Raw genomic sequence first — 13,956 nt, forward strand, 5'->3', positions numbered from 1 at the left:
GATAACCTTTGATTACTTTGTTTGCTACTGTAATTTATACTTTTTTTTCTTGCCTCCATCCTGGAGCAAGATGATTATGAAGATGTTCAGGTAAAGAGACAATTCTTTTTTAAAAAAGGGTGGGGGCATTTTTTAGTGGCTAGAGCAGAGGTCAGCTGCCTACTTTGCTTTGGCAGAGAAATTTTTCTATGAACCTAGAACACAAACTCATTTTTTAAAAAGTAGTATATTCTTATTAGGTGGCTTTGAGATTCGTTTGTCCCCATGTATTTTTTTAGTGGTCAGAGCCAAGAACTTCAAGTAGGATTTATCCTAGCACTCCAGTGACTCACCCTGTGACCTTCCTCAACTAAATATCTCTCTCATTGCACTCATTTCACTGAGGAAAAATACTTACCTCAGGAAGGAGTATTAGGTGTCTGATTACTTGATATTTATTATTTTAAATACTGTTTTAAGAGGGAAACAGCTCTTAGCACCAGAAAAAAATAACATTTAATTATATTGGTGTTGTTTTCATCAAGGCATTTAAATCCTAATTAATGAGCTTAAAGTTGGCATTTTTTAGAAATATCAAAACATTTTAAATATTGTGCTTAAAGTAAATCCTTTGTGGTTTTTTGATATCCCCAATAGGTTTTCAAGTTAAATAATTCAAAGTGAGAGTTTTTTACAATTTATTTTAGAACTTGAGAACTTACTGTGCATCACAGTGTATAGTAATGAGAATATGTAAGATTTTATTGAGTTTTGTTAATAGTTGGATTGGAATTGGGAGACCTGATTCAGGTTCTGTATTTGCTACTTATCTAGGTAACTTTGGGCAAGTCACTTTGAATCAAGATTTAGAAGGGACCCAGGAATCCTTGTAGGCTTACCTCCAAGAAAAGGGATCTTGATAGCTATCAGAATCAGAAGTGGATCACAGGCCTTCTCTGACTTCATTATACTGTCCTTCCTACCTCTAGTTGGTTTTCAAATTGTTTTTCATTTGCCTCCTTATATCATCTTAATGATTTGATTTATAATTATTCCCAGTCTCCCCTCTTCATGAGCCTGGGATCTTTATAGAAAACCTAATCCTTGTCCAATAAGTAGAGCAAAGGCAGAGTAAGGATGCAGAAATGACAAGTTGCAGAACAAGGTAGTAAGAGTATCAGTATCATCTTAATTTGCAGGCATTAATACATAAAACCATTGGGAAGGGATTTCCAGATAGCACTAAACTTTATTGTCTATGGTAATAGTTATTTTACTCATAATTGTATTTGGTTTTGTGTTTGTATTTGCACTGTTCAAAGAAGGTTTACTACTGTGATGAAGATAAGTTGTTGATTTCACATATTCCATTAATTACAACAAATATTTACTAAGTAGCTTCTTTGTACAAGGTATCTTATACTCATGTTGTTATAGTATGCTCATGTACAAAGAAGAATAATTTATAGATTTGAAATGAAAATAAATTTTATTTTTAGAAATAAAAATTTTATTTATGTAAATATACAAATTATGTCCACTAACACTTAAAATGTCCAGAACTGTGTTACCTGAGAGCTTCCCTTGTCCAGAATAAAGATAAATATCACTAGGAAGCATAAAATGCTTCTGAGGAAACAGATGTTAAACATAAAAATCCATGCAGGTATAAAGTTTATACATCTTGTAAGATAATATCTTTTCAAGTGCTCTGGTTCTGTTTACTTTTTTTCTTTTTTTCTGAGGCTGGGATTAAGTGACTTGCCCAGGGTCACACAGCTAGGAAGTGTTAAGTGTCTGAGACCACATTTGAACTCTGGTCCTCTTGAAATCAGGGCTGGTGCTCTATCTACCTCGCCCCCTAGTTGCCCCTTGTTTACTTTTAACATATACAATTTTAAGAAATTTGATTATCTGACTTCCAAATCTAGAAATTAGAAGGAAATGTAGGTACTTAAAGATGATCACACAACGTTGTTTAAACTAACCTGAGAATTTTAAAAACATGGCTGTTGGGAACCATTTAGAAAAGAGGCAAATAGCCCCTCTTCTGACTGAGATTACTCCACAGTCACCTTGATGGTTCTTACCAGGTACAATATACTCTAGTTAAGAAAGTTGGAAAGGTATATTGGTGCAGTGTCCTTGACCATTGTACAGACTTGATAAGTGTTGATTGAAGACGGATTTCTATCACAAATGACAAAACATTTTGATATTTACAGTAGGTAAATGACTCCTTCAGATGAAATTTCCAGATGGTTGAAATTTTACCATGGCTTCAATTATATTTTGGGGCAGCTAGGTGGCGCAGCGGACAGAACACTAGGCCTGAAGTCAGGAAGAAGTGAGTTCAAATGTGGCCCCAGATGCTTACTAGCTGGGCAAGAAAGAGGCTCAACCCTATTTACCTGTTTTCTCATCTTTAAAATGAGCTGGAGAAGGAAGAGGCAAACCACTCCAGTATCTTTGCCAAGAAAACCCCCAAAATGAGGTCACAAGAGTCAGACATGACTGAATAACAAATTATATTTTTTTCTAAAGTTTTATCTATATAGGTTTAGGAAGCTATTTTAAAAGTGATAAGAAAGTATATTTTTCTTCTTTTCAGATCTTTTATTGCCTCTAAGCTTTCAATGCTGAAAAAATGTACATTTTTGCCATATTTAGTTTCTAAAAATAACTTGTTTCAGCCATTGAAAACAAAACCAATAATCACTACTCAAAACTATTTTGATTATTGTCAACATGCTCAAAAGACTGGGGCCTTTGAGGACACTTTATTTTCCCTTCTCTATTTTGGGAGAGTGACCTACAGAGGTGTCAGACTGCCTGAAGCCTAAGGATCAAACTAGATCGACTTAGTATCTGAAAGTTGAAGACATCCTTCTATATCCTTCCAGCCCTACAAAGAGAAGCAGGGATCAATAAAATCAGTTTTACTTTCAAATTTAGCCCATCTCACCTTGATGCAGAAGGATGCTTTCTTATGGGAGAGACCTTTTAAGAGTAGCCACAAGGCATGGGATTTTGTGTCTGTAGAAGATATTCTCCTAAAGTAATTAATGTTTTGATTCAATTTGATATAAAACTCTTATCTTCTAATAATATGCAGTATATATTAGTAACTTTATTATAAAGTTGGTAGTAGTGGCATTTGTTATCTCTTTGGATAAAGCTGACAAGCTCACTATACAACTGATTTTTTTTTTCCTTTGCTGCTTAGATGTGATAAGTTATCCTTTTCTTTGGAACTGCTGCTCTCATTTTACAAATATGGGCTATTTTCAATTTTGCCTCATATGTGGTTGCCTTAAACCTAACTTTAAAAGAGCATCTGATAGTAGATTTTTTATTTGTTTTTAAATTGTATGCTCTGGGGGGCAGCTAGGTGGCTCAGTGGATAAAGCACTGGTTTTGGACTAAAGCCATCCTTAGACACTTTATATTTACTTTACTTTTTTTTTACATTTTACATTTACTTTACTACTGACTAGCTTTTAACTGTAGGAAATGTCATAGACAGACTCAAGAAAATGAAGGTAACTGAAGCTTGTCCTATCTTTTAAAAGTATATTTTAAAAAATCAAATAAAATACAGATATTTTTTATTTTCAGCAGTCCACAATTATTGTCTAAATTTGTTTTCAACAGTTCATGATTATTGCCTAAATAAGTTTTATGTATCCCTGAAGCTTTTTTTTTTTTTTAAAATCTGGATTTTTGAGTACTTCTATTTAAATGTGTGGTAGGTCTTGGAACCTTGGATCACCTCACCTTGCATTTTATATCAGTAATATAATAAAATTAGAGTTGGAAGGAACTTTAAAGATTATCCTGTCCATTCCCTCTTTTTTCATATAAAGGGACCAAAAGGGTGTATGTATATATAGTGGTTTCTAAAAATCATACAGAGAAGCAACTAACAACTCATATGAAACCCAAATCCTTGGATTCTAAATGTACTATTATTTCTACTAATTTACATATAACCAGATACAGGCTTCCAAGAAGTAATTTAAATTTAAAGTAATTTGAGTAATTTAAAACCAGATGTTTCCAGTAGCTTCTTAAACATTGAATCTTTCCACCTGAAGCCAAGAGCTGCTTCGAAGAGCAGATAGATACTAATCTTCAAAATTCAATGAATCTTTGGAAAGGGATCTGTTGGTCTTTTATAAACCACTAAAGAGTATGCAATGCTTCCCAAAATGTCAAGGGCTTTTTAGCATTTAGGTTCCATGGGAAGAAAAAAAAGGAGGGGAAAAGGGAAGGAAAAAAAGATTCCTTCCTTCTCTTCAATAACATACTCTTTTTTTTTTTTTTTAAGGGAAGAAAAAAGTCAGATAATTCACAGATTGACTAGAGCTGAGATTAAGTAAATGCCTTCAGAAATCAAAAACAAAAGAAAAAAAAAAAACAATTTTAACCCATTTTACCATCTGTACACAAGAGTCTGTCAAGTCCCTTTCCCAGCTCTACTTCACCTTTTTGGCTAATAATTAAAATAAGGAAGTTTTTCTCAAAGGGCCAGTAAAAAAGGATGATGGGAAGAGAAACAGTTTTCCATTTTATCTATGAAACACTCAAAAATGCATTTAATCTGGGGTAGCTAAATGGCTTAGCAGATAGAACACCAGCCTGGAAGTCAGGACCACCTGAATTCAATCAGGTTTCAGATACTTAACACTGCCTAGCTGTTTGACCCTGGGCAAGTCACAACCCCAATTGCCTCAACAACAATAACAAAAAATGCATTTAATCTGTTGCTCAGATTACAGCAGATTAACAAGGTGAATGTAAATATCTTCTTTTCTTTGTTTTCCTCCCCTTTTTTGTTTCATTGTGATGCCTTCCAGACAACCCCTCCCACTCCCACCCCCCAAATTCCTCCCTTATATAATTTAGTCATGAAAAAGAAAATGATGCATTGACAGTGGTTGAAAAGTTTGTCAGGTTTTTTTGTATTTCTATTTCATTACTTATAAGAGGTGGGAAGCATGATTTAACATTAATCTTTTAGAGTCCTGATTGGTCATTGCTTTAATCATGTGATTCTTAAGTTTTTCAGTAATTTTCTTTTACAGTGTTGTATTCATGGTATCTGGCAGTGAGGAGGCACTCTAGATAGAAAACTAATCCCAGAGTCAGGAAAACAAGTTCAAATTTGACACGGTGTGACCTTGAACAGGTCATTTAACTCTATTTGCCTCTCTTTCCTCATTTGTAAAATGAGCTGGAGAAGAAAACTGGAAATATTACAGTATCTTTGCCAAGAAAGCCCCAAATGTGATCACAGTCAGATATGACTGAATGACAACAAATTCCTATTAATTGTTCTGGTTTTGATCACTTTCCTTTACATTAATTCACGTGTTCTGTTGTAAACATGTTGAGAGTTTAAAATATCCAGGAATATACAGCATTTTGAAATGTCTAATAAGTGATTCGTGATGTGGGACTGGAACTCAAGAGATAACAATTATATTTTCTTTTTTTCAGGCTCAAAGATTTAGAAAAAGATGAGGATATTCTTACAGAAAAGGTAATTCCTTCTTAGATGATTTTTGTTTCTTATATTAGGCTGTTTACTTGTAGATATCCAAGGTACTAGTTTTTAATAGGCAGTATCAATTTGTTTTTGTTTTGTTTGTTTTCAAGTATTACTACTTTATTTTTATTTGGTTTGTTTTTAACAAAAAGAAGAGAGGCAACAAAGTTGAGTAGCTTGAGGGCTGACAGATGGAAATGGGTTCAGGTCATACCTTTGACACATATTAGTGGTATGATCTCATGGGCAGATCATCCAGGTTGCCCCAGGCAGCTCTCTGAGATGAAAAATTAAGAGTTACCACTTTGTGTTGGTGGAGGGTTTTCTGTCTGTCCTTGTCATCATCATCAAAAGCTAATCCCAGGAGACTTATTTCAAAGACAATAGATTTCCAAATACTTTACCTTAATCTGTGTTTCAGTGAACACTAATGTGTATTTAATCAACCCTCTTTTAGAACAGTTGAATTAAAAATTACCTTTTTTTTTTTTTTTTTTTTTGAGGCTGGGGTTAAGTGACTTGCCCAGAATCACACAGCTAGGAATAAAAATTACTTTCTTAAAAGCTGCAGTTAATTAATATCTTAAGAATTCCTCAATCCTATTAACTTGATCCACTAAGCTTCAATTCATAGAAACAGGATTTTCATTTTCTATATCTTTACCCCTTTGCCCCTTGTAAATTTTTTTTTAATAGATTATATATTAAAATAAGATATTGAGCCCTAAGGTACTTTTGTTCCTTTCATAATAAGTATGGTAATGATCACACTGAAGTTCAGTGTTTTTACAATGTTGTATTCATTGTATCTGGCAGAGAGATGGCACAGTAGATAGAATACAAGTCCCAGAGCCCAGAAGACAGTTCAAATTTGGTCTCAGATACTTGGTGGCTCTTGACCTTGAGCAAGTCATTTAACCCAATTTGCCTGTTTCCCCATTTGTAAAATGAGCTGGTGTAGGAAATTGGAAACTACTCCAGGATCTATTTCTTTTCATGGTTCTACTTCTATCTTATGAATCTGTATTTTGTGCTACCATTGTCATTCACCTGCGTCTTTGCAATTCAAATGCCTGGAAAGTTCTTGAGACTCTAAATCATCACTCTTTTCTCCAGGAATTTGTTAAGAAGAAATTAAGTCTATTGCATGAATTTCTGCAAGCAGAAGTACAGCATCAGTTATTTGACTTGGAGATCAAATTGCACAAAGAAGAGCTTTCTGAAGTAAGTTTTCTTAGCATCCCATTTTTAGCATTGCTATTTCCTTATGTATTTGCATACTTGTAAAGAAAGCAGGAAGATGAAATGAGCCTTTTTTCACAAACCTTTCCTTGATGTGTCTTTATATTAAATAGATTGATTGAGTTGATGGAAAGTACCTGGCCTTTATTACAGGCTTTCAGATGCTAATTATTGCTTAAATTGTTTCTTTCCTGCTCTAGGAAGGATACTTGTCGAAAGTTAAATTCCTGTTAAATAAAGAACTGTTTTTGGAGAACGGAGACCATCCTCTCACTTCAAAAGTGAATGGTTGTTTAGAAAACGGCACTTATACAAGTGACGACGATTTTGAGAAAAGTATTGAAGAAGATAGTACAGTAGAGATGGAGGAAGCAACTGGATCATCAACATCCCTGTCAAAAACCAGAAAACCTAGAAGAAGTAAATCAGATGGCGAGGCTAAAAGTAATCGCATTTCAACTTTGCCACATTTATGTTTCTTATAATAATTTTAATGTTATATTGGCCTTGAAGGGGAAAGACTCTCTAGCTTCTGCTCCTTTTCACTCCTGTCAGGTACAAAACAGATTTTCAGGATAGAATACTCAAGTTTTCATGAACAGAAATAGTTAACAAGTACTTGTGAATGATTTTTACTTTATTAGATCACATAGGATATATAAGAAATAGATTCAAATAAATCTGTGTCTGAATCCACTTCTTGTTTTCTTAAACTCCCCAAATGCCATCTTTGGCATTGTCATCCTACAACTCATCACTTAAGTTTTTGTAGATTTTATTACTAAGTGCTAGATTATATAATTCAATTTGTTCCCAGTTTAGGAGTTAAAATGAACCAATGAGTTGCCTTGATTTGATGCAGCAGAAATAACATTGTGGTTCTCTTCTATTAGAATCATAGGATAGTATGAGTAATTGGATGGATAAAAAGTAGCATATCTCCTGTATCTTATGTTCATTCCACCCTTTTTTTCTCTAAGGGTTTTGATCATGTTGGTGAAGTACTAAGCTTCTGTCCTTAAGGTTTTTTAAATTGTACTTATGACCAGGTGCTGTTTTCATTTATATAATGAGGGTTTACCTTGAGTTTCTTTTTCTTTTTAAACAGAATCTTCAGCTAGCTCAAGGGTTACGAGAAGCTCTGGCAAGCAACCTACTATTGTATCTCTGTTTTCAAAAGGGTCAGTATGGCCTGTGCCTTAATTAGGCAACTTTTCTTTACTAATAGTGATTTAAATATTATTTTGGTTAGAATTATTGGTGGAAGGGATTTGGAGGATTTCACTTACTTTGGTAATTTATGAGAGACCTATTTCTCCATTTGTAGAGGGCCTGGTCAATAATCTCTGTAAAGTATTAAAAATCTATTTCTGAAGACCACATTTAAATGTTAAATGTTAAGAGTTTGTTAATGTCTTTTGGAGAGCTCATTTTGTGAGTGGATTTTTAGTGCTGTTTCAGTCTTTACAAAATCATTGTTTGGGGATGAAGTTAGAGACACTTTATAAGATTATTTGTAGACAGATTAGGATTTTAATCAGCATAAATTATGTAGACCTTTTTGTAAACAAGGTAAGTATACTCTCTTGAGTCATTGGAGCAGTATCATAGTAGTTTAAATATGAAGAGTTTGTATTCTTTTCAAATTGGGATGTGTTGCATTTGAATGACAGATCCAGTAAACGGAAATCTGAAGGGGCAACTGGAGAAATAAAGCAAGAAATGAATATGGAGAAGGAAGAAGATCTTGAAGAAAAGGTAACTTAAAGAATCTTAAAGTTTACCAGTTACAGTTTTTTTTTTTTGCTTTGTACGCATGGCCATTTTTCTAGGGAAAATAATATATGGAATTTTTGATGAGGAGGACATCATGTTGAATTTCAGTAATGCTGGAAAAAAATTGTGTTTTTTTTTGTTTGAAAGTTATTCTTGTATTTGTTGGCTATTGGAGGTAATTGCCTCTTGACATTTCAGATCATCTCTTCTAACCTCCCACTTGATTTCTTTGTAATAATGTTGAGCTGAATAGTTGCTAGTATACTAAGGTAAGGAGTATATAGTGCAGTAGGTGGTACTCCTTGGAATTACCTATCCCTCAAATTGGCAGCTTCTTAAGTTCCTCTCTTCCTTGGATAGGGATAGGGTTTTGAAACCAAGATAAATTCTTCTTCTTGTAGTATAATTCATTAACTGAGAAAGGGGTAAAAAACCCCACATTATCAAATTGTAATTTTTGCTGCTTGTTAGTTCTGGTTAATTCAATTCAACAAGTATTTATTTGGCATCTACTAGGTTCTGTGGACATAAATCCATGAACGAAGCAGTTTTTTCTCCTTAAATTTACAGTGTGTACAGATATGTGGATATAGCATATAAAACTACATAATATATATGTATAATCTATATGTAATATAGTTTGTAGATGTGTTTTATCCACATACCTATATGTGTTTTATATATATCACAGACCCACATACATATTTATGAATATGAAGAGTCAATTTAGAGGAATGGGAGGTGGAAAGCATTACTACCATGAGGTTAGGGATCAGGAAAATTTCCTGAAAGAGGTGGTGTTTGAGCTGAGTCATAAAGGGAGTTAGGATTTTCAAGATGTTAAGTAAGGAAGGAGTACATTCTAGGCATGGAGGTAGACCTCCATGTAAGGTATACACTTGAGAAATGGAATATCACATATGGGCAGCAGCATTCAACCAATTGTCTTTGGAGTGTAAAGTACATGGAGTAAGGTGTGGTCTTATCCTTTCTGAGAACAAAGGATGAACAATAATTCCCCAGAGAAGTTCTAGTGAGACCAGCTTAAGAGTGGCTGATCAAACAGAGTTCATATGTAATCCTAGAACCAATAGGGAACCATTGAAGCATCTTGAGCAGGAGAGTGACAAACTGACTTCTGCACTTTTAGAATATCAATTCAACAGCTGTGTAGATGATAGATTGAAAGGCATTGAAATTGGAGACAGGAAAGTTATTGCAATAGTCTAGGTGAAGTAAAAGGGACTATGATTTGGGTGGTGGTCTTGTGAGGAGAGAGGTGGAGGAGAGTTCAAAGATATGGATTTATATACTTGAATATACATAAAACTTGAAAACTAAATGGAAATGGGTAATGAGGGAGAATGAAGGGTTGAGGATGACTCCATGTTTGCAGATCTATGCAAATGAAAAGTTCATTAGTACTCTTGACACAAGAAATTAGGAAGAGCAGTGACTTTTGAGAGAATGTTTAGTTTGAGATGCCTGTGGGATATCTAAGTGTGGCTGTATTGGTAGTGAAGGTTTATCAGGAGAAGGATGAGGGCTAGATATCTGTACTGAGCTAATAGTTATAAACCCAAGAGGGATGATGTGATTACCAAGGAAAGAAAAGAGGACCCGAAGAGAGCCTTGAGGCATAATCCTTTAAAAGGATAAAATATGTATGAGGATCCTGCTGAGGAAATTTACAAGCTTTGACTAGCTTGGGAACAGGGGAATATAAAGGGATTCTTGTCCTTAAAACAGTGAGAGAACATCTGGGGGAAGGAGGGTGATCAGCACCTTGAGAAGCTGTAGGGAGTCAAGAAGGCTAAAGGCAGGGAAAGTTATTGGACTTAGCATTTTGATTATAATTTACTTTAGGAGATAGTAGTTCTACTTTAATTATGTGGTTGAAGCCAGCTTCTGAAGGGTTGAAATGTGGATGTACGATCAGGAAGTAAAGCAATGAGCATAAATAGCTTTTCCCAGCTGTATGACTGAGAAAAAAAGATAGACTTATGATATATTCCCCTGTTCCCTAGCTAGTCAAAGCTTGTAAAGAGGTTGGGAGTGTTTGTAAAGAATATAGCCCTGTACAAACATCCTATGAAGTTCTTGATTTTTACATAAGTGCTTATGTTCTTAAACTTATAAAGATAGCCACTTTATGCTAAGCCTGATTTTGAAGGAAGAATAGCACTTCTAGCTAGCCTTGATTTATTTTTTGAAATGTATAATAATTCTTTTGTACTATTTTAATATTTATAATATTTTAATATGTAAATGTAAATGGGCCTTACACTAACCCACTAGCAATCACTTGTAGAAATCTTGGTTTATTAGTTATATTTGGAAAATATACACATCTTGTGTATTCTTTTAAGAATGATTTCTACTTTAGATGACAACTTTAGTAGTTTAGTTAGTAGTTTCCAATCAAAAGTAGAGAGGTTAGGCTTTTCTCTGTTATGTGCCTTGGCAGATGACTGTTCATTAGGAATATTATTATGTGGAAGAGGGTACTAGATGTGGGATCTTGGAGATTCCTTCTGACAATGATTCCCTGATATTTTAGTCAACTTTCACTTTCTCTTTATAATTCCTGTGGCATTTCTAATTCTGAAGTTTATTACTCTCATAAGAAAATTAGTGAATGTATATAAAATATATATGTACATATGTGTTTATATATTTAATGCATATATATATATATTAATGAATACATATGCTATTCATACCAACTAGATTATAAAATACTTGAGATCAAGGTGTGTTTTGTTGTTTTTATGTTTACCATATTCTTTAGTGAAGTAGCAGACACCAACCAAATTCTCCTTGGCTGTGGTGCCTTTCTAAGCATGATCTTTTGATGAATTTTTTTTACCTCTATATTTTTAACTTCCCTTTTAGGAACAAGGGGAAAAGAAAATGAAATTTGAAGTCAAAGAAGGGTAAGGATTGAAATTTTGGGGGGGTTTGTTGATCCTCATGTGTTTTAAAGGATTTTATTCTGGGGAACAAGGAAGGGATAATTAGAGGATTTCTAGTAAGAGATTGGGACTAATCAGAACCCAGATCAATTGAGATATTACTAAAGAAATTAGAAGGTGAACTTGTCACTGGAATAATTCCTATCGTTTTATAAATTGTATCCTTCTTTTGGAACTAGTGTCTATTACTATGTTTAGCAGTGTGATACAGTAAAAGGAGGACACAACTGGGACCCCACAGCCTCACTTGTGTTGTATTTCCCTGTGGGAAAGTAGACAAGTCTCTTGTCTTCATTGGATTTGTTTTCTTTCTTAGTACAAGAAGGGACTTGCATTGTGCTATATTGGGAAAGAGCTTTAATTTTATAAACATAAGTATCCCCATTAGTACAGATGAAGTCTTTCCCTCTTTCATAAATTGCTATCCCCATAGAATTCATCATATTATTAGAATTCTAATAAATAAAAGGTCAGTCATTAGATACTGTATAACTGAACATAGTTGGAAGATTCTTTACATTGGTGAGATATATTCTGTTTTGTTCTTGAGTAGCATAGATCATAAACTTTTTTTGAAATTTAATTTAATTTTCAGTTTTTAATTTTTTCCTTCCTTTCTGCCTCTACTCTTTTTTTTTTATTATTATATATTTTTTATATTATCCCTTGTATTCATTTTTCCAAATTATCCCCCCCCTCCCTCTACTCCCTCCCCCCATGACAGGCAATCCCATACATTTTGCATGTGTTACAATATAACCTAGATACAATACATGTGTGTAAATACCATTTTCTTGTTGCACAATAAGCATTAGATTCCGAAGGTACATGTAACCTGGGCAGACAGATATTAGTGCTAACAATTTACATTCACTTCCCAGTGTTTCTTCTCTGGGTGTAGCTACCTCTGTCCATCATTGATCAACTGGGAGTGAGTTGTCTGCCTCTACTCTAATCATCAAGAAGACAAGAATTAAAAAAACACAAAACACACCAAAAAACAGTGTTACACTTATTTGAGAATCAAGTAAAGCAAATTACTGTATTAGCCATGTTTTAAAAGAAAAAGAAAAAAAGTTTCAGTCTGTATTCTGAGTCAATTAGCTCTATCTGAAGGTGTGGATGGCTTATTTCATTATGGGTTCTTTGCAATTGTGATTCCTAAATTTTCAGTTATTTATCTTTACAATTGCAGAAGTATTTTTCCTGATTCTGCTCACTTTTCTTTGCATCAAGTCCATACAAATCTTCCTATATTTTAAAAAATTTATCCCATTCATCATTTCTTATAGTATAGCATAGTAGTGCATCATATTCATATTCCACAACTTTTTCAGCCACTTCCTAATTGATGAGTATCCCTTTAGTTTCCAGTTTTTTTTATTGTCACTAAAAGAGCATCACTATTTTTTTTTTTTTTTTTTTTTTTTTTTTTTTTTTGAGGCTGGGGTTAAGTGACTTGCCCAGGGTCACACAGCCAGGAAGTATCAAGTGTCTGAGACCAGATTTGAACTCGGGTCCTCCTGAATTCAAGGCTGGTGCTCTATCCACTGCGCCACCTAGCTGCCCCCACTATGTATTTTTGTATAGAGAAATCTGTTTCTTCTTTTTTATAGCTTTGGGGTATAGATCTAGTAGTGTATTCAGTCAAAGGGTGTGTAGCTTAATTTTGGGGGGCACAGTTCCAATTGCTTTCCAGCATGACTAGACTAATTCACAGTTTCACCATAGATCCTTAGGACCACTAGTCTATGTATCATAAAGCATCAGATAAGGACTTACAAATTTTGACAAGTTATTTGAGTTTTTACTAATGGTATTATATACTTTTTAGTTTCTGAATTTTAGATTTTACAAAAACTGCAACTAGAGCATTTTCTATGAACATATAGAAACCTACCTAGATTGCACAGAATTCACTGAGATGGATTAGGAGTTAAATTAGAACTAAGAAGCTGTTTAACAGAAGCCAAGTTTTAGTGTTGAATTTTCATTGCTTAATTGTTCTTTTTATACAGATCTGAAATAAAAGAAGTAGTTCAGGGGAAAGCTGTACTACCTGTAAAGGTAAATTGTTTGTGAATTAAGGCATATTAGTGTTTTTCTTAAACATATTATTCCTCTGCATACAACCCAGGATATTAGTACTAAAAATGTAAAAATGCTATTTACTAGGTGAGATTTTAAACGTGTCTTTTAACCTTTTGTGTGGTTCCCCTCCCCCCCATATGTAAACAGAGGAATTGGATCAGATAATCTATTATAAGGATCTTTTCAGCTTTAAATTTTGTCACTTTTTAAATTCTATGGTAGGGAAGGTCTCAGAATAATAATAGGACAACACAAGGAGGCACTTGGTACGATTATCTGGTTTCTCTCCCATTGATTCTCTCCATTCTCTTCAATTGATTTTGATGTCAAATTACTAATTCA

General features: G+C 33.9%; 1 protein-coding gene across 1 annotated transcript in view; it reads left to right on the top strand.

Moving 5' to 3' along the window:
- The window catches only part of LOC141538895 (DNA (cytosine-5)-methyltransferase 1-like), a 42,482-nt gene that overhangs the window by 1,277 nt on the left and 27,249 nt on the right, over nt 1-13,956 (top strand). The window contains exons 2-8 of the mRNA XM_074260835.1: nt 5,482-5,524; nt 6,647-6,754; nt 6,973-7,216; nt 7,881-7,953; nt 8,446-8,530; nt 11,444-11,484; nt 13,542-13,590. Of these exons, the coding sequence (XP_074116936.1) occupies nt 5,482-5,524; nt 6,647-6,754; nt 6,973-7,216; nt 7,881-7,953; nt 8,446-8,530; nt 11,444-11,484; nt 13,542-13,590 (643 nt within the window). The remainder of the gene's footprint in view (nt 1-5,481; nt 5,525-6,646; nt 6,755-6,972; nt 7,217-7,880; nt 7,954-8,445; nt 8,531-11,443; nt 11,485-13,541; nt 13,591-13,956) is intronic.

This window comes from Sminthopsis crassicaudata, chromosome 1 (genome assembly GCF_048593235.1).
Source record: "Sminthopsis crassicaudata isolate SCR6 chromosome 1, ASM4859323v1, whole genome shotgun sequence".
NCBI classification, from domain to species: Eukaryota; Metazoa; Chordata; class Mammalia; order Dasyuromorphia; family Dasyuridae; genus Sminthopsis; species Sminthopsis crassicaudata.